Source organism: Ursus arctos, unplaced genomic scaffold (genome assembly GCF_023065955.2).
Source record: "Ursus arctos isolate Adak ecotype North America unplaced genomic scaffold, UrsArc2.0 scaffold_25, whole genome shotgun sequence".
Taxonomy (NCBI): Eukaryota; Metazoa; Chordata; class Mammalia; order Carnivora; family Ursidae; genus Ursus; species Ursus arctos.
The window spans coordinates 20620867-20642569 of record NW_026622930.1 but is presented as its reverse complement, the minus strand read 5'-3'; the positions used below and the strand labels follow the sequence as shown (position 1 = coordinate 20642569).

Sequence of the window (21703 nt, the reverse complement as noted above, 5' to 3'; positions counted from 1 at the left end):
GAGCACTGCTTGTCAGAGAAACCACTGCAGGCACTTGCTGAACAATCACCAGGCAACAGCGGTGGCAGGTGAGGGCTCACAAAACACATAGAAGAAGCACAGTCACAAGGACCCTCTGAGGACTGTTATCTCAACAGTCCCCACCCCAATTTACATCTGTGGTCGCGACAGTAACAAAGAAACCTTAAGAAAGAATTTAGAAAGGACTTCCAATCTAGCTTACTTTCCCTAACACTGTAGTGCAGAAATCTTACAGAACTGAACACCTTCCTGCTGGACTTTTTTATTCCCATGGAGCATAAGTACAAGGAGGGAGGGGTTTCTTAGGAAGCTAAACTCATTCGGTAACGATATCCTCATTCGCTTTTTGTGAAACAAGACAGCATCGATCAGACTGCCGAGCAAAAGTGGAAAAACCACAGGACAGGTTGCTAATCTCGGATGGCCAGTAAATGTGATTTCGTGGAAGTTACATAATCTTTTGTCCTCAGTTTCCTCAGAGGTAAGTCTGATACACTCGGTAGATATAAAGACACAGAACGATCAACAGCAATGCCTACACATGAGTGGCCTGGCATAAAGTACAGCTGACCCTCGAACAACCTGGGAGTTAGGGGAGCCAACACCCCACAGAGTTGAAAATCCACATGTAACTTTTGACTCCCCAAAACGTAACCACTAATAGCCAACTGTCGACCAGAAGCCTTATTGATAACATTAACAGTAAGAGATCTTCCCTCAAGAAAACCATATAAGTAAGAAATCTTTCCTTAAGAAAATCATAAGGAAGAGGGGCGCCTGGGTGGCTCAGTTGGTTGAGTGTCTGCCTTCAGCTCCGGTCATGATCCCAGGGTCTTGGGATGGAGCCTCATGTGGAGCTCCCTGCTCAGTGGGGAGTCTGCTTCTCCCTCTCCTTCTGCCCCTCCCCCTACTTGTAGCTCTCTCTCACTCTCAAATAAATAAACAAAACCTTAAAAAAAAAAAAATCATAAGGAAGAGAAAATACATTCACAGTACTGTAAAAAACCCATGTCTATGTGGACTTCTGCAGTTCAAATCCGAACTGTTCAATGTTAACCGTACTAGTTGTTATTCTTAGTAACACTGTAAAACATAGTTTCTGCCCTGGAGAATACTTGAGCAGCTCAATCATATTTAAGAACACTAGTTTCCGATCTTAACCAGAGGCACGTCTTTCACCAAGCAATCCAGGGAGAGATGGGCCATCAGAAAGGGACATTCACCCAAATCTCTTTTAACCACTGCAACACTGGGCTAAGATTTAGGAAAAGGTCCCAAATGATTCAACTAGATGGAAACTGGTTTCTTTTTGCCTAAGAAATGATGGTAGCAAACATGTGTGATCTAAAGAAATGACTTCACCTGACTTTGCAGTTTCTCTCTGCGAATCTATATTTCCCTGGCCTTTGACAATGGATTTGCCCATGTGACCTGCTTTGACCAACAGATGTTAACAGATTAAAGACATAATCAGAAGCTTGAAATGAGCTTGCTCATTGTGGCTTATGCTTTTTTTTTCTTTTTATGTCTGCAATCACCATGAGAAGAATGTGCCCAAGCTAATAGTTGATCCCAGGGAAAGGTTGAGGGACATGTTGAATAAAGCCACCCCCAATTAAGCCAAGCCAAGGTCAGTGGATTCTCCCCACCCTAACCTGCAGAAAGAGGAATTAATAAAAACACACTGTTATATGCTACTGAGCTTTTGTGGTTTTTGTAATGTAGTGTTATTGTTGCAACAACTGATACAGCCACTATAGTAAAAATTCACCTGTAGTTTAAGGGTCAAAACCATGTTTGCTTTGTTTTCTTAATATGTAACAAGTAACAGAATTCTGATATTTCCCCCCATTGGACTATAAGGTCCTCAAAGCAGAGTTCTATTATATCCCCAAAGCCAAAGACTTATTCATGCAGTCCCTGCCATGTTCTAAATCTCAGGGGATACGATAGTAACATACAGCCATCTATCTGCACCTGTGAATTTTTGCCATCTAAGATCAGGTCAGTGTAATTGCCCAAAGTTGATCACAAAGTTTACTTATGTGGCTTGAAGTGTATCAAATCAGTAAGGAACTCTGAACCACTGGAGTGTTGCCTGCCTAAGTACAGAGGAACTGGAATCCCTGCATCTTTCAGTAATGGACAAGACCAACAAGATCACTAGCTTGTTGGTTTTCAATCCCAGGCAATCATTAGAGCCTTCTAAATTACAGATTCCCAGTCCCCATATATAGATATTTGGTTGAATAATCTGACATAAGACCCAGACATGTGTTGGGGTTTTTTGTTTTAAAGATTTTATTTATTTATTTGAAAGACAGCAAGTGAGCACAAGCAGGGGGAGCTGCAGGCCGAGGGAGAGGGAGAAGACGACTCCCCGCTGAGCAGGGAGCCCGATGTGGGGCTCGATCCAGGACCCTGGCATCATGACCTGAACTGACGGCAGCGGCTTAACCGACTGAGCCACCCACGTATCCTGACCTGTGTTGTTAAAAAGGTCTCAAAGTAATGCTGACGATCACAAGAACTGTAAATGCCCCCCATCTAACAGAACCCCTCTAAGCGCTGACTGAATTTCTTATGCTGAGCTGCACTAAGCACCTGTGATGATGTTAACAGACCAAAAAGTGAACACAGAGGTACCATCTCCAGGTGAGCACATGAATCCATTAGTTGTTAGCATCACAAACCATTCCCAAACTCAGGAGCTTAAAACAACAGGCGCTCATGACTGCTCCTGAGTCTCGGGTCACTTTGTGTGATCTCTGCTGGGCCCACTCATGGGTCAGGTCAGCTGGCTGGTCTAGGATATCCTCACTCACATATCTGCTATTAGATCCCTATCCACTGGAGAGACAAGGGTCTCTGGACCACAGCAACTGAGTCCAGGGGCGTCCATAAGGTGACCGGGCTGGACTCTAGGTGAGCCAGGAGACCGGTGTGAGGCCACCTACGACCTATGCTGGGGATGGTACATATGCACACTTTCACTTCTGCACATTCTACTCACCAGAGTAAGTGACAAGGCCTAGCCCAGGTTCAGGGTCTGGGTAAACACACCCTACCTCTAGATAAGGGGAACTACAAAGTCATCACAAGAGACAAGCTTCAAAGTCTATTATACAACCAAAGGGAGAAAAGGCTGCCTTAAGCCAAACGGGACTTGTAAGTGTGGGCCAAAGTTTTCCCCTAACATCAAAAAGTCATACACTCCCCAGGGTGAAGTTTCGTCTGATATTCCGCATTTCTATTCCTGCCTGCATACGCACACCTTACTTATTCCTCAAGACCTCAGTCTCAAAGGAAAGCAAAAGAAGTCTATGGCTCCTCAGCACTAGTTCATATTATCCATTTAGGGTTTTTAAAGATGATGTGGATGACATGCCGTCCTTATGAGGACTTGTTGAAGGCGAGTCTCCCTGTGATGTCTCTTCTCGGCATAGGATGTGCCTACAGATAAACGTGACCAAACGATCCTCAGGGCTACATCCTGCAAAGGGCTCCACAGCATTCTCACGAGGAGCACCAAAGTGTAAGAAATATTGCAGGAAAAAGATAACACACTGGGCCAGTAAAGAGCCCCGCGGAGCAGGAAACGGGCGCTTACTGAAGATTATAGGCTGAGGCTAATTATATTCTGGCTGCCGGCTGCTTCACTCACCCGTGCTTGACTGTGCTCCCCTAGGAAGTGCAGTAAAAGGACGGTGGCTGAATCCACAACTGTGTCCCTGACCCACGCCCTAAGATGTACGGAGCCTGGCTGGGATGCAGCAGGAGTTAGCACAGCATCCCTACCACTGAGGTGTTGCTTTCTGGTTTTTAGAAAAATTACTACGACCTTTGGGTTAGTTCTACTCAAATTCTCTAAACACCTACTTGTGAGTTTTGGGGACAGCAGAGAGTGGTAGGGAAAAGAATTCCAGCAACCAGAAAACACAGGATGGCAGACAAGTGGCCAGGGCTGGGTCGTGCCTGGAGGCTCTTTGGAAGGGACATGGGGGATGGACGGAGAAAGCTCATGCTGCCCACACATAAGGTTGTCTCAAGTGCATATATGGTTCCCATTTATATGGCCAGTTTTTACTCTGCTTGGTATCACTGCTCAGAAGACTAAGCAAGAGGAGTGGGTGAAAAACAATGAAATGAAAAGAAATGCTACATTCACCATAAAGATGCTTCGGAAAAGCCAAATTCAAGAAGATACTGCATCTAATTTAGTTTGAGAATAAAATCTACAAAGTTCTAAAAATGTGTGAAACTGGGGCGCCTGGGTGGCACAGCGGTTGCGCGTCTGCCTTCAGCTCAGGGCGTGATCCCGGCGTTATGGGATCGAGCCCCACATCAGGCTCCTCCGCTGTGAGCCTGCTTCTTCCTCTCCCACTCCCCCTGCTTATGTTCCCTTTCTCGCTGGCTGTCTCTATCTCTGTCGAATAAATAAATAAAATCTTTAAAAAAATAAAAAAATAAAAAATAAATAAAAATGTGTGAAACAGGCCGTCAATAGGAGGGAACACTGCCCACTCTCCTCTAAACTGTCTTCCGCTCCCAAGCACGGAGCACTGAATCTGGGAGACGGGAGACAAGCAGGTGTTGTAGCACTAGTGATATTTTTGTTGGTTTTTTTAAAGATTTATTTATTTGAGTGAGAAAAAGAGAGACCACAAGTGGCCAGGCAGAAAGAGAGTCTCTAGCAGACTCCCCGCTGAGTGTGGAGCCCGACAAGCGGTTTTGATCTCATGGCCCTGAGCTGAAACCAAGAGTCGGACGGACGCTTAACCGACTGCGCCACCCAGGCGCCCCGCGGGAGCCCGATGTTTTCTACCTGAATGCGTAGTAACCAAACTGCAAATGCTCACAAAGGCTGGAACTGCTTCCAGGGCTGTTCACTCCACAGGCGGCTCAGAGTGGCATCCGTTTGCTTTTCAACCACAACTGAAGAGAGTCACAAAATAGAAACTGCGCATCTCCAAGTGAAATCACCATAAGGGATCCCACCCCCATCTTCTGCTCACTCGGCAAAAAAGTAAGTGGCATTCTCGATGGTCTTTTATTTTATTTTATTTTATTTTTTTTAAAGATTTTATTTATTTATTTATTCGACAGAGATAGAGACAGCCAGCGAGAGAGGGAACACAAGCAGGGGGAGTGGGAGAGGAAGAAGCAGGCTCATAGCGGAGGAGCCTGATGTGGGGCTCGATCCCATAACGCTGGGATCACGCCCTGAGCTGAAGGCAGATGCTTAACCGCTGTGCCACCCAGGCGCCCCTCGGATGGTCTTTTAATGAGCTGGCTGATTGGGCTGCAGTAAGACTATGCTTTTGATTAATTAGCGAAAGGGAAACCAAAGCGCTAAGAAAGCAAGCTACTGGTATTATCACCACAGGGACATTGACAGTGACACTGATGGAAGAATTAGGGATTTCTTTTCAGAAAAAGACAGAATGTCAGAAGAGGGGTGTGCAATCTGAGAAGGGGATCTTCACCCTTCTTGTGCTCCTCCCCACTTCAACACGCGTGCACGCACACACACACCCCCCACAACTTCATACCCTTCTTGGTACGCTACTTTTTAGGGCTATTTTTTACTGCTGCTCTAAAAAGCTAGCTATGTGAAGCACGGGCTGCTGCTCCTAGAGTAGTCCTTACGTTGCCCGCACCACGGAGCCCAGGACGAACCCCTGCTGCACCTGCAGGGCCATCCGGGCACAGGGCAAACTTTCACACGTGTCGTGGGAGTGCCTTGGCTCTGGGCAATTTCTGTGGCAGCTTCTCCCCTGCTCCTAGGAAACCCCTTAGCTCAGCATCTTCACACTCTAATGTAACCACAGTGTAATTCCTTGTGGCTGTTCAAGGAACGGGGCCATCGCAAATATACTCTAATAGGGTAGTATCAAATTCACATTACACATAGCTTTATCTTTCCTACAACCTTTTTCCTGAACTCTCCCCAGGTATTAAAGTTTGGGCCAGGCCAGGAACCAGAGGGAGCAGCTTTATTCCTTCACATTCAGTGCACTCAACGGCTTGTGTTTAGAATAAATATTTGAAACTCAGAAGCCTGTTAACAATGCAGCACTTGATTACTCTGAATTACTCTCACCCACAGCAATTGAGGGAGAAGTCCTTGGCACCAGCCCCACGCAGAAAACCTGCTTCCCAGCCTGCTCCATTTGCCTTCCAACGCTCCCCTCAAAGAAGTCTCAACACACTATACAAAGATCTCAGTTTTCTCCCTTAAATACCACATGAATCCCACATCGAACATCTGACTTCCTTCTTCCCAGAGCACTACGGTTTGCTTCAATACTTCCATGTTCATATATATTTAATCGGACCAACTTATCTTGCAACTCTTTTATGCAAACCCCTCTGCTAGCGTCTTTCATTCAACACTGAAATCTTTTTAAAAGGGTTTTTCTGTTTGCTCGTTTTGAGACAAAACGTCATCTTGGGTCTATTTTAAAGCTATAGTAACAAGCTACTTTTCAATTAGTCAGAGGTGCCCATGTATTAAAATGGCCACAATCCTTCACTTTTCCTCCTTCAAAACCTAGCTGGTAAATAAAGTCTTTTTTTTTTTTTTTTTTTCAAAGAGGGCCAAAGGGTAAACTGTACTAACCAGAAGTAATTAGTATGTTAAGTTTTGTTTCAAGGCCAGGCTATCAGGTTACAAGTTCTAATAAACCCTGCTGGAGGAAGACATTTCTTTGTCTTGGGACCACTGAGAACTAACCAATCAACCAAACAAAACACCTTTAATTCCATCGGAAACTCCCCATCTAAACACAACTGAAAAGAAAAGCCAACACCAAAGCAAATAAAATGAATGAAGTGTTCCTGCTGCTGGCAGCCCTTACCATTGGGAGCAGAGGCCCCCTCCGGACCCTCGCAGGGACTCTGGCTCCTCCTGGGGTGGGGTAGGGGTGGCGAGGGGTCCAGGCCCTGGGTGCAGGTAGAGGTATGCTCCGTGCATGCTTGAACAGGACTCACCGCCGTCTGCCTGCCTGTCTGCCACTCCGTCCTCTCGTCTGGGTGGGAAGGGCCAAGATGGGGAAAAAAAAAAAAATGTGCAGGTTACTCACTGGCCTTCCCAGGCGGGCACACCCAGGAGGAGGGAGAGGCCAGGCACAGACACGGAGATTCTTCAGAGGCTGTGCCTGAGATCTTGCTTCTGATTCCTTTTGTTAATACTTCCTGAACTTTAAACACAATCTGCACAGGCGCGGGTATTTTGGGGGAGGCAAATAACACTTGGGTAATTAGATTCCAAGAGCTTTGTGCAAAGGTTACTTTGAAAAGGCAATGCTTTAGTGCACATACTTTTATATTTAACTCTGCAATTTGTTTCCGCTGTGTGTGAGCATTAACACTAACACACACACACACACACACACACACACACACACACGCACGCACCACTAGTACAGGAAATGAGAGCAAGGGGCAACCTTGGTGCAGGGCCTAGGAAGGCCTGGAGCAAGGCAAACCTGGGTGTGATTTAGACAATGAATTTCTCTATCTTTTAGGCTCTAACTTTTAGAGAAACAGGATTCTCCACTGTCTCCCAGAGCCGGTGAACCTTCCCTTATACAAGAGACACATTCTTGAAATAGGTACCCAGAAATCAAGATTTTAGAAATGGCTTCCCATTGAAGATGCAAGAACTTGTTACGTGATAGCCCGGCCTCTGCTAAATCCTGAAATGAAGCCTTTCATAAATGGAGTGATCCTTCAGCAACTTGTCTGTATTTCAGTAGAAGGAGATGGAGAGATGGAGCCCAGGGTGAGGAGGAGGGAATCAACCCGTATTAGTACCAACCACGGACCAGGTTCTTCTCTCATTTAATCCTGAAATGCCTTTAGGAGGGAGGTATCCTTCCTCCTCTCTCACATGTGAGCATACTGAGACTCAGAGGTTAGGTAACCTGGCAAGGGCTCGCCCAGCTAGGGAATGGAAGACCCAGGATTTGGGCTCAGGTTTGCTTGAATCTAAGACCCGGTCTCATCACACCATACCACCAGCTCTGTCACCCACAATTCCTGAAGAACTAGTCACCTTTTTCCCATGTGTAGTTGACCTAACGCTAGGTTACCTTTCCTTAAGTTTTTTTTACCAGTTCCAAAACGAATATGCCATGAAATAGAACTCTGCAGGATGTTAAAAGGTATAACAAAGGTTAAGAAGAATATTCTATATAGGTTTCTTTATGGTGGCTTTTCACAATCTTTAGTATACTGACATGTATTGTGACTCTCCAAGCTCAGGACCTAGTGTGCCGTGTTTCCTTTCTCAAAGCCTTTTGAGTGGGAGGAGGGGATCTTCTGGGTTTGGGAGACACTGTTCTAGAGCTGAGTGGTGGTTGTACTTTTCTCCCCCTCTGCTACAATCTGAATGTGTCCTTCCAAAATTCACACGTGGAATCCTAATGCCCCATGCGGTGTTAGGAGGTGGGGCTTTGGGAGGTGATTACACAACAAGGGTGGAGGCCTCATGAATGGGATTGGTACTTTTCTAAAGGGGATTCCACACAGTAGCCTAGCCCCTTCCACCACGTGAGGATACAAGAAGTCTTCCTCCCAAAAGAGGACCCTTACCTGACCACAGTCTTACCCTAGTCTCAGACTTCCAGCCTTCAGAGCCATGAGAAATAAATTTCCCGTAATAACAAACCACCCAGTCTGCGGTACTTTGTTATACCCGCCCAAATGGACTAGGATACTTTCCTTGCCCTTTTTTTAAGTTTTTCTTTTTAATTTATAAAAGAAAATTCATGACAAAAAAGTTCAAACATTATATAAGGGTATAAAAGAAAAAGTAAAAATCAACCTATTCTTTGTAACCACAAGTCCCATCCCCCAAAGGGAACCACTGTTAGGAATTTCTTAGGAATCTACTTTAGACATTTTTATGCATAGGGAGCATATATGAATACCCTTTTTAAAATAACACATTTGGGATTAAAGCATACCCATGATGTGCTACCTGGCACTTAAAAAAAAAATACTGATGTAGTTGAAACTTTCCACACAAGCATAGAGCATTGTTACTGATAAATCAGAGCCAATAAAGTAAAAAGTAGAGCTATAATATGAGATTGCTGTTTTATAAAAGGGTCCCTGTGTGGGTCACTGTATGCTTCGTGACTCAGCGTCAGAAGGCCAGCCTGCCCTGCCAGCTCTCTGTAGTAACCTGCACACTTGATCCTCATGTGTACGACAGGAAGGATCTAAAATCTACCTCATATCACGGGTTGCTGTAAGGATCAATAACCATGATGACAATGACACCCCAGCCACCATTTATTGAGCAGTTACTCTGTGCCACGCACTTTCCTTAACGCCTTCTATGTATTAATCTGACTAAACCTTGCTCTCGACAACCCTGTGAAGTAGTTGTTACTATTCGCCCATCTACAGACTGAAAGAGCCATCCCACCGTGCGTATCCAGCACACGAGTCCACGACAAATGCCTGAAGTGGGATTAATTAAGTAAACGTGATGTCAGCAGCCCTGATCTTTGCCACAACAATACTTCTCAAATTAGCACTATAAAGTGGATCCCATTGTTCCCTTAAGAATAATGTTGTAATTAAGGGTTCTGTTCCAAACCCTCACCTTGCCTTCCTATACATTCTAGACAAAATAAAATCTTGTAAAAACAGAGCTGCAACAAAATCTCATAATCACTCAAAATAACAAAATGAGGTTCCATGGCTCAGAGATTTTGAGAGCCTGGCTCCCACAACCCCTCCTTTTTACTGATCAATGAAATCAAATCCAGAAAATACGTGGGTCTTCTCGAAGGGTATATACCTTGTTACACTACCTCAGCCATGAAATGATTTTTAAATGTACATACGTTTCAACCCCCTATGATTGCTCAAGGGACTCCAACATATTCTATACATATGTACAAAATATATTGCATCACAAATCTGACATAAGATTAATACACAAGTTACAACAAGCATTGAACATTTAATTAGAAGTAGCCTTCTCTGCCTTAGAATTTCAAAGGTCATTTGAGGAATGGTTTGACTGACTCACTTCTCTTATAAAAACTCTCCAGGGATAATGTGAATCAATACCACCTTATTCTCTCAATACATTTTTCTGTAAAACACACAGGCCTTCAAAATTAGTCTACCGGGTACGTTCCCCCATTAACACGGTAGCGGAAGCATCTCTGGAGTTTGAGACATCACTCCAGGCCTTAGCTTTGGTTCAGCATGTCCATGCTTTGGCCTGATCCTCCTGTCAATCTCTGTCTCTCATTCTTTATTTTTTTTTTCCCTCCCCACCCACCTTCTTACGCAAGGAAAGCCTGGAAGGTGAAAGGGGCAGACTGAGAGAAAGGAGGAGGACGAGAGACTCACATTCCTTTAGTGTGGTTATAGCTGAGTGGATACTATGCATTTTACTCTAAGGGTTTAAAAAAAAAAAAAAGGCAGGGACCTAACTCTTCCCCTCTTCCAGCTCTGACCCTCACACCCATCTTAGATGATAGCTGTCAGCACAGTGCAGAGAATATGGTAGGAGCTTGTTCATTTGCGGGGGGGGGGGGGGGGGGGGATTTGTCCTCATCTTGTTAGCATAACCTTCATGTCCATTGCATTATTTCTTATTCTCAATTACACTCAGCACTGACCGTCCTTGCAGAGAGAAGTCTACATGGGGTATAGATAGCGCAGCCCTGCTCTGACATATGCACACGTTTAAAAGACATAAACGCTTGCTTTGGCTGCTCTGCAATCAGGAGCTGGGAAGGAACAACAGCGCTCGACAGCATCCAAGACAGGGCGTGGGTCCCAGCTCTACTTCTGTTCTGATCAAGTTACAGGTCAGAGTTCCAGTTTCCCGGTCTCTCGAGTGAGGAAAAGATCATCTCCCTCACAAGGCTGTGATTGAAGATTAACCGTAAAACATTTCATGAATGGCACAGCAGCACACAAATGCCAGGTAGGCCGAGATCAGTCACGCAGAGAAAGACAATCATCCTATGGTTTCGCTCATCTATGGAACATAAGAAGTAGGAAGATCGGTAAGAGAAGAAACAGAAGAAGGAAGGCAGGGTAAACAGAAGGGGGAATGAACCATGAGACACTGTGGACTCTGGGAAACAAACTGAGGGCTTCAGAGGGGAGGAGGATGGGGGATTGGGATAGCCCTGTGATGGGTAGTAAGGAGGGCACGTATTGCATGGTGCACTGGGTGTTATAGGCAAATAATGAATCATGGAATTTTACATCAGAAACTAGGGATGTACTGTATGGTGACTAACATAACATAATAAAAAATTATTATAAAAAAAAAAAAATACCAGGTAGTGACCGTCACTGTTCCTGGCTCTCTAAATGCATTGGTGGGAGAACGCGCTAATTGCTTTAAAAGTGGAACCATGTTGTTTCTGTTGTTCCTGATCTCCCAGCTCATGGCCTAGTCAGCTGCGGCTCCAAGGTAGGGCCATCAGGATGCTAATTAGAAGGTGAGCACAGTTCTAGTAGAAAACAGACCCGCTTATTTTCATGAGAACACAGACCTTCCTCCATTCTTCTTGCTTTATCACACCATCTGAACTACTTATTTTTAGCAAAATTATAAAACTATTTTTAAACTTAATTATAAAAAATTTCAGATGTATATGAAAGTGGAAACAAAGGTGTAACAAACCTCTACACATACGTCAGCAGCTTCAACAATTACCGATTCACTCAAATCTTGTTTCACCGATTTCCCTACCCACTCTGGATTATTTTGAAGCAAATTCCCAGTATCGTATCGTTTTATCCATAAACATTTTTGTATGTATCTCTAAGAGATAAGGATTCTGTGTGTAAACATAACCAAAATATTATTACATCCAAAAGGGAACTATAATTACTTAATATCCAATATCCTATCAGTATTTAAATTTCTCCAAATCTATTAAAGGTGGGTTTTTTGGGTTTTTGGGTTTTTTTGGCACTTTGTTTAAATCAATCAGGCAATTGATTGGTAAATGCTGTCATTTTTAATCTAGACCTTCTTTTTCCATCTTTATTTTTTCCTTGCAACTTATCTGTTAAAGCAGCTGGTTCTTTTGTCACAGAGATTGCCCCACAATCACATTTTGATTTGATGGCGTGATTTATAACATGTTCCTCTGCCCCTATATTTCCTGTGAATTCATAGTTAAATCTAGGGGCTTGATCAAACTCCTATTTGATTTCTGGATAGAATAGTTGATTACTCCGTTTTCATGCACTTAGCAGCCACTGAGAATCAGTGTCTAGGCATTTCTTCGTGGGGCCTGGAAAGTGGTGATTTTCTCCCATTATTTCTTCATCTATTAATTGGGATGCTATTATTATTAAAAGTCTATATTTGACTGAAATGAAAGTATGTACTTCCCATGTCCATTTTTGCCCATAAAGTGTTGGACAATATATCAGTTCCTTTCTATCTACATATCTTGATGCTGAAAAGATAATTTTAAAGTTTAATTTTTAAAAAGACGACTCCATCAGATTTCTGGGGGAAACAACTGGGAAACATTATTCAGAAACCTTCAGTCAAAGAGCAGAGAAGGGCAGGTCCGCAGTACATCATTCAGATTCAAATGTGATTCTTTCAATTGTGAGCTCTAGGACTCTGCTCCTCAAGGTTTTTGGCATTCTTACCCTCAGTTTTCTCATCTATAAAGTAGGGATAGTAACTCCTACCTTAAGACTTGCGTGAGGATGCGTAATAAAGTATTCAAAGAGCCTGTTCCAGCCTCTGAAAAATCGCAGATGCTCAATACATTATAATTACTACTAGTTGCACCATTGTCTCCCCCCTAACCAGCACAGTGCCTGGCAAACAGAAGTAACTCAATAAATGCTGAATGAATAAATAAAGTGTTGAATGACTTTGTCCCAAGCTGATGATGCTTTAATATTTTAAGATACTGGGGATATAGAAGTGAACAAAAAGTTCTGCTCATGAATTTATGCAGGAATGGAAAAGGGAATTATTTGCTCCCAGGGTAATTATTCCAGTTGGCATTTTTGAAAATAAGTGCCCACGGGAAAATCAGTAACCCACGGGATCAGGACAAGAGAGGGGAGCATGACCTCAACTACATAGGAAGAGATGAGAAGACATCAATTCTCACCAAAAGAAAAATACACCCGTACAAATATGTGGATCATATTTGACTTGACCTAAGGCGCATTCAGTGTAGTGGGTTCACCTGTGTCCCACAAAAATTCAGGCTGAAGTCCTAAGCTCCATATCTGTGAATGTGACCTTATCTGGAAATAGTCTTTGAGAACGTAGTCAAGTTAAGATGAGGTTTTACTGCATTAGGGTGGGCTCTAAATCCAGTGACTGGTGTCCTTACAGGAAGGGACCAGAATCATCGAGATACACGGGGAAAAAGAAGTCAGAATCAGAGATAAGAGTTATGCTGCCATAAACCTAGAAATGGCAAGGATTGCCAGTAACCACCAGAAGCTAGAAGAGGCAGGATGGACTCCTTCCTATAGCTGTTTGAGGGAACAGGGCCCTACTGACACACTGTTTAGGATTTCTAGCCGCCAGAACTATGAGAGAACAAATTTCTCTTATTTTAGGCCACCCAGTTTGTAGTAAGTTGCTATGGCATCCCTATGAAACTAATATGTCCCGTGAACCGAGACCAAAGGTATGGACCGATCAGCCTAGCTTTGGCTTCAACTGTGTAAGTAAGAAAGAGAACAAAGGCGGGGGGGGGGGGTGATCCTAAACAAGAGAACCTGATCCATTTTAATTCATCTCATTTCAACTGGGTTTATGACTGGCTCTTCAAAGCTATGCAAGTACCAACAGGCAAGCCTGCTTTACCTGAAAAGCAGGTAGGCAGAAGTCATGGAACTTGTTGGCAATGATACTTTGGGAATAAGCACACTCTCTGTGGAGTCTGGCAGGGAGAAAGGGGAAACAATGCTGTCCGGGCAGGCATGGTGGGGGAAGCACGCTAGCCTAGGCACCCACCCTTCTATCTTCACTGTAACTCAGGAAGGCTCTATGGTCTACTGGTGAAAATCCCGAGCACTCCTCTAGTCGTCTAACCACGCTGAGCCTCAGCATACCATCCCCTGTACTGTGGGAAGTCAATGCAATGATGTGGTAGAGAACCTGGCTTGGTACCCTTAACAATACCATTGTCTGGATATTTGTAATACAAGATGCGGGGGCGGGGTGGGGGGAGGCATTCACAAGCTTTCACTGAGCCCCTTTTTTGTGCCAGGCACTGGGCTGGACACTGGAGAAACTAAGAACTAACAAAGAAACTAAGTCTTTGATAAATTAGTTGTATTAGGGATGCAGGATTAGGGATGGCTTCTTTTTTTTTTCCCTTAAAATGTCTTTTAATGTTATAATAATGTTTTACAATAAAATGCTTAAAATTAAAACTCAGAGCTATTTTTTTTAAAAGATGTGGGAAAAGCTGTCACCGGCAGCTGTTTTGTTATTATTTATTTAACAAATACACGTGTATATATTTACAACATTGCTCAATCCTTCGGCAAGGCAATGCCCTAGGTACCTAGGGAGACAGTGCTGCCCTCCAACTCACCCCCACCCACACTGCACACTAACACGGAGTCAGTAACACATGATTTCACACTTAATTGGTAGCTAATTATTTCAGATGTGCTAGCTTTATTTTCCCCGATTAGCTCCCCCAGGGCAGGAATTATCTCCTTTCGTACCATCTGTTGGCACCTACTCGAAAGCCCACCATGCCCCCGGATTAGCTGGCCTTGCAGATGGAACTAGGCAACTGACTTCTCTCTACCCTTCTGGAAAACGAGCCATGACAAGCTGCCCAGTGGTTATGTCAGGGCAAGGAAAGAGGCAGAAGAGACCATGACTAAGTGTCCTGCTCACTGTGAGGGTCGGCTTCATCATTTCCTACCGGTTCACCCTGAAGTGGTACCACTGGAGACCATAGAGCAAAGCATGCAAGTGGGACTAAGGGATCCGCCTACGAGGCACCAGTGCCCAGGAGACAGAAGTGAGCGTGTCTGCAGACGTGCGTGCACGTGTACCACACCTGAAGCCTAAAGCTAAGAAAGGCCTTCTGGGTGAACTTAGCATTTTATTGTTCTATTGTGACAGCCACACATGCTTGGGATACTTGCTGGAAGCCACAAGGAGGACTTGGCCCCACACATCTTTAGGAATGTGGGTAGCAGTGTTATGTGCTAGACATTGTGCTAAGTTCTTTACATCTACTCTCATTTATTCCACTCGGAGGCCTTACCAGGTCTCCCTAAACCTGTTTCAGTGGTTGGGAAATGGCCCAGAAAGGGCAGAGTCTGGATTGGATCTCATGCCTCGGTGAGTCCAGCACGGACTTTCCGCATGATACAGTTCAACACTACGGCAGGGTGTGCTGACAGACCCAGGGGCAAGCAAAACCGTTAGTCCCTAGCCATTTTTCTTCTGTACTTGAAGACATCGTTCACCAGTGAAGTAATGAACTTTGGAGACTCAAATGATTCCACAAACTTGGCCTCTAGGCATATGTCCAGCCTTGGACAGAGGAGAAAAAAAGAGAACCCTGCTGTAGCCACCAAAGTAAGTTGAAAAGCGGCCTCCTCCCTCCCCTGCATGCATAGCAGCTAATTGAGGTTAGAGCCATAGAAACCAAACAAAAGGCTCCCAGGAGCCCACACAGCCTGGCCTAACTGCTGCCAGCCACTGTGGAGGGGAAAAAGGGAGCCCCTCCCTCCTTCATTCCTCAACAGCTTAATGAAGATTTGGCCTGTCATCTTCCCAGGGAGCCGCCTTTGAAACCAAAAGTCAGCAATAAAATGGGTCATAAACATGTGAGGTTATAAGCCCTTCGAGAAGGTGACTGGATTTCTCCCAGCCCTTGGGCCTATCAAAACCAAACTCCGGAGGAAGTCCCTCAATGTCACCACTGGGGCAAGGGGGAAGGCTGGTGGAGGTCACGGCTCTCACTGCACTACTAATACTGATGGTGTGCTTTGTAGGCCAGGACCTCCTTGGGCTCAAAGCCACAGGCTTAGCTGCCTGCTGCCATCTACCAGCAAATGAGAATATCCAGCTTGCTGTGGGACGATTCTGAAAAAAGTCCCATTCACACTCTAAAACGTCCGAGATTCTAGCACATAAATGACTGAAGGAATGAATGAACAAGTCCTTCACATACAGCATTAAGCAGTATTATCTTTGAATCCAGCAAAGAAAACCCAATCATTTTTGTGCTAAAGTTATTATTTTTTTTTAAATATTCTTTAAATCTCTCTTTTGGGGATAGAAATTCCAAGGAAGACATCGTCATTATTCAGATATTACAGTATTTTATTATTAAGGTCTCTGACTGGGTCTGAGTATGTCAAACCGACCTCAGTGCCTTGAAAGTCTTTGTCATCTCCTTAGAACTAGGCTGATAAGTAAACTATTTCTGGGACTGAGTTGTGTCTAAAAAGGGAAGAAGTTGTCATAGGGAAAAAAAAGATACATTTGTCCTTTATGGATCCAAGACATGGGAATAATGGTAACGATAATAATAATTATTATGGTTTTATTGGCAGAGCTGACATCTATGAAACTCATCTACTCTATCAAGCATTTTTCTAGGAGTATTAAATACAGTCTTTTCATTCACCTTTGCAACAACTCTCTGAAACTGTTACTAGGTTCTAATTTAGTATACAAAGAAACTGGAGCTCAGAAAAGTGAGTGTACTATACAAGGCCAAACTGCTAGTAAGGAAGGAAGCCAGTGTTCGTTAGGCAGTTAGCTGCCACAGGACTAGTGGGTAGATGGCAACGTGATGCCTCATTCACGGCATGCACACGGCATGGGTTCACTCTCTCGAGAGTGAGTGCGTCCTTCAGAACAAGACGTGTCAGGCAGTGACCACCATAGTGAGAACCTAGCTTCACTTGGGACCCTGGCAAACGGCCCTCCCAGGTCCCTGGTGACGCTCAGTTCTTCACATTCCACGGTGTCCCACTACTCAGCAGCCCCCGATCTTATTTTCTAGCTTCAGAAAGATTCTTTAGTTTGAGTTTTCCTCTCTGGCAGAAAGTATGTCATTTAAAAAGCAGAGGAGCAGCCTGTCACCACAGGTGATATTCAGATTTCCATCTAAAGAAAAGATTGAGGTTTGCACACCTGTTCTGAAACCATGTCTCTTTCTTCACCTTGGAAGCAGATGGTAAACACGTGTTTGTCCAAGCGGCTGCTCTGAAGCCGTCTCTGCAGTGAGGAAGGTTCTACATGGCACCTGCGGCTCACTGACTCTGAAGCAAGTGCCAGTCAGAATGGATGTCGAGCTTCGAGTACAGCAGTGAGGCTAAAGATAATCCTGGTAATTAAAGGCTGTGTTAGACTCCATGAAACCAGCCTTCCATAAGCCACCATGCCACCTCCAGGGCATTCGTAACTGGTCAAACCAACACCCACTTCCTCTCCGTTGGAAGTGCTGAATCTAAGAAGGACCTATAAAACAGAAGTGAAGGAGTAGATCTGTTGAAAGACTGCTCATTGTCTCCCTATTTTTTTCCTTCTCTTCATTTACTTAAATATTAGGACACCATTCAAGTCCCATCACACACTCTAGAGCTTTCGAAACAAAGGAATTTGATAATGTATTAAGTTCATCATCCAGCCTTGAATTCATTAAGATGAGAATCCTCACCAAGTTTCCAGAACCTCTAAAACAGTGACGACAACCACCAGGTGTTTTTCCGAGGGCCAACAACCAGAACTCTAGGCCCTCCGCAAGCTCTTCCTAGCTTCCTCCCTTTCTGCTTCCAGTCCTTGGCCAACTGCCTCCAAAATGCCTCTCGTGGGCACCTGGAAGGAAAGAGGGATGTATCTTCATTTAGGGATCGGAAGCACAGGGGCTGCTGTTTCTTCCACGACTGAGGCTGGTACAAGGAAGCCCTGGCAGGCAGAAGGCAGAGAGAGAGAGAGCCGAGGGAAGACGAGGCAAGAACAAACACAACGGGAGTGTGGAAACACCCGACAGCAACTGGTGTGCCACCACGGGGAGCCAGGCTGCTCTTTTGAATGAAGACGTGCGGCCACTGCCAACCCATCTCACTTGGAAAAGAAGTAAGTCCCAGGGATGGAATGTACAACACGACAAGGACCGCTAACGCCACTGCAGGACATACAGGGAAGTTATTAAGAGAGTAGATCCCAAGAGTCCTCATCACAGAGAAAATTTTATTTTCTTGTTCCTTTTCTTTTATACGAGAAAACGGATGTGCGCTGAACTAACTGTAGTAAGCGTTTCACGGTTTATGTATCTCAAACCATCAGGCGGTACACCTTAAACTTATATAGTGATGCATGTCAACTGTTTTTCAATAAAACTGGAAAAAAAAGAATGCCTTCCCCCTCTCCCCCCCCAAAAAAAAGACTTGCTGCCAATTTTAACTACAAGAGTCGGCACTAAAAATGGTGATCCTTTCCCTGTGTGAAGACTGACTGTCCAGAGACACGCTCCAAGAACCAACTCTCTGTTGGTAATGGAAAGGCAAGGAAAAAAGGAAGAGAGAAAGAACTGGAAAAAGAAGCTAGGGAGCAAGAGGTCTCGGTACAAGCCCTAAAAACTGACCAAGTACGCCCCTTCCTACCCCAACACTTCCTGTTGTCTCCATCTAACAAGATATGCAAGGGTGGTCCGGAGAAACAGAGGTCACAAGGGAGGAAGATGCTGGGTAAAGAACAGACACTGTTTCACTTCTCAAGAGCTGTTCTTTCTCTTGGTTCTGTGGACATTGCTGGACTGTCAGTCCCATTGCCACGTGAAAAATCCTGCATCTACAAGGGAGATAAGGGACAGACTAGAGGGAGGGAAAAAGATCTAAATTGGAGAAGACCAGGATTTCAGACCACACCTATGGGTTCCACAAGCTTCATAAATAATATTCTTGGATTTACTATGAAGTCCGTCCTGCCAAAATTTACACTAAGACTTGAAACTTAATCGAGGAAGGTCTTTCAAAAATGTCAACATGAGCAAGGCAAGATTGAAAAACCTTTTGTTAAAAGTAAGAATTAATGAAGCATATTTAGGGGAGACAGAATTTAGGGATGGGGAGAGAGAAAGATAGACAATGTGCAAGGGGGTGGTACTTGAAGGAGCAAGGTTCTTGATGAGGTAAAAGGATCAACTCAAGACTTTGGTTTTTAGCAGAGCTCAGCAGCACAGGGACTCTGAATGTCTGGTAGGGGTTACCCAGGATCGACAACTGTGTGGTGGAAGGTCAAAGAGTCAAAGAATTCTAAAGCTACTGGCAGAGCATTGAAGAAAAAACTGCCCTTGGGGTCCGGCCTGGGCTGGGAAGCCAGAAAATCACCCAGAGAAGTTCCAGCTGCAAATGAGAGCCAACGTTTGGCATGCCGCAGAAGAGCTAAGAGGGCAATTGCCAATAACAGCTGACGTCTCCATAACGTTCACGGCTTATAAGGTAACTTGACATTGCACACTTCACTTCATTCCTCAATAAACCCTGTGAGGTAGTCAGGGAGAGGGTATCACTATCACCATGTTCCAGATGAAGACACGGAGGCTTACAGGGGCGAGGCCTCCAGAGGAGCTCTTCTGACTGCTAGTCCAATCCTCGTTTCACTACACCGTGACTCCAGAGGACCGGAAATATCCTTAAGGGAAAGATAGGCTTGGAGAGGATGTAAGTGAAGAGCCACAGTCACTAGTGTGACATGCATGACCTGGACAGACAGCGACAGAAGCGGGCACTGGACATTCGTCTGGAAGTGTGGAATGATGGCAGCTCGACAGTGGCAGGAAAGCCATGCAGAGGAATGGGGATTATGGGAGTCCTCCCCAGGTTCAGGAAATGGGGGCTACAGAGCAAGCAGGGAAGCCAGAATCCCTCAGGGCAAGGAATTATAAGGAGCACACTTACAGGGAGAGAAGGCAGGACTATTTCCTCACCAGCAACAAGGGTTGAAAGCCACACGATGGCTCAGGGTGGAGTGAGCGAATGCATGAGCGAGTGAATGAATGAAAGCCAACGGAGCAGGGCAGAGGGCTCGGACCAGCGACGGACGATCGGCAACGGCAGGGCTGAGCAAGACCTCAAGCCAAGAGGTGGCGAGGCTCCATCAGTGACAGGAAGGGAGGCAGCTGTAAAGAAGTCATGGAACCTTCCAAGGTTCTAACTAGAATGTTAGCATGAGGAGGTGAGAACTGCTATGAGCTTCAGATGAGACAACATATTTACAAGTATCTGTTGGTGCCTGGTAAACAGGAGATGCTCAATAAGCTTTATCTGAACCTGAATTTGAGTCATGTGGGCCTTGGGGAATTTTCTCCTCACTGCTGACTTTCGTACGTCAGTCAAATACTCACTGACACTATTATAGGCAATGTGTTTGAGGTGATCTAATAATGAATCAGACATTGACCTTGCTCTTAACCCCAAGGCACATCTCATAGAGACTGCAGTGTAATCTGGTGGGGAATAGTCACTTGTTCAGCAAATAATTCCTAAGCACCTGCTACGTGCCAGGCGCTAGTGATACACCAGTGACATCACAAAGTCCCTGCACACATGGAGTTCACGTGGGCACGACCATCAGAAACAAGCAGCTATCATCAGGTGGGGTTAAGCGCCATGGAGACGTACAAGCGGGGTAAGGACAGCGTAAGTTGGGAGCAGGAGACCCTGCGTCAGATGCGGTGATCACGGAGGCAGCAGACAGCAGAGACCTGAATGCAGGAAGGGAGCGAGCTGTGTGCGAGTCCTGCTGAGCGTTCTTGCAGACAGAGGGGACAGCAAGAGAAAGAGCCCTGGGGCCCAGAACAGCAAGCGGGCCAGGCTGGGACGAACATGATACAGCAAAAGGTGCTCAGCGACACAGTGGAGCTGCTGTGACAGAAAAGTGACTCCCACCTTGGGGTGTCAGCGTATCTGCGGGAAGCATGACGAGAAATCGAAGGGGGCTTCCCGGAGGTGCAGGTGCTTGGGCTGGACCCTGACAGAGGAACACCATTTGACAACCATAACAAAGGAACCAAGGTCCAAAGGGAGGAAACCAAAGGGTCTACGCCTGGGGAACAAAAAAGAGTTTGGTTTGGATGGAGAGCACATTTGATAGAGGAAGTGGTTAAAAATCAGACTGGAAAGGTAAGATAAGGCCAGAAGGCGGGGTTGGGGGGTTGGGGGGAGAAAGGGCAGAAGGAAAGGAAACATGTAATTTTTGAACATGAACTATCCGCTAGGCATGGGGATAAGTACTTTGTAAGATTTCATTAATTTTACTTCAATAATAATAATTTATTTCATTCAGTGAAAGAAATATTTCCTTTAGTAAACAGTTCCTGCTATACATCGGCAGCCCCCTGTGATAGGCGAGACACTGAGGCCAGGAAAGGTAACACCCCAGTGTGAGCCGTGGGTGTGGGGTAAGGAGGTCTAAGGTTGGGCAGGGGAAATCACAGAAGGTTTGTGGGCACAGGAGGGCCAAGGGCAGCTCCGTGCCACCCTGGCATGAACCGGGCACCCAGCAGGGACGGCAGCTCCAGGACCAGGGGACACGCAGATACAGGACAGTGCCGATCTCAGGCCATCGAATTCTGGGATTAGCCACCTTGTTTCTCTTGTACGCCCCAGTGCGCAGTGCTAGGTCTGCCTTAGGTGGTCAGTCCTTGGTTAA

General features: G+C 45.2%; 1 protein-coding gene across 7 annotated transcripts in view; it reads right to left on the bottom strand.

Annotated features, from left to right (window-relative positions):
* The window catches only part of STON2 (stonin 2), a 173771-nt gene that overhangs the window by 52433 nt on the left and 99635 nt on the right, over positions 1 to 21703 (bottom strand). For 5 of the 7 annotated variants that reach the window (XM_057318736.1, XM_026519395.4, XM_044391311.3 and 2 more), the window contains one exon: positions 6882 to 7052. The exons of the other annotated variants lie outside the window; for them this stretch is intronic. In XM_057318736.1, the coding sequence (XP_057174719.1) occupies positions 6882 to 7052 (171 nt within the window). The remainder of the gene's footprint in view (positions 1 to 6881; positions 7053 to 21703) is intronic. 7 annotated transcript variants of the gene reach the window in all.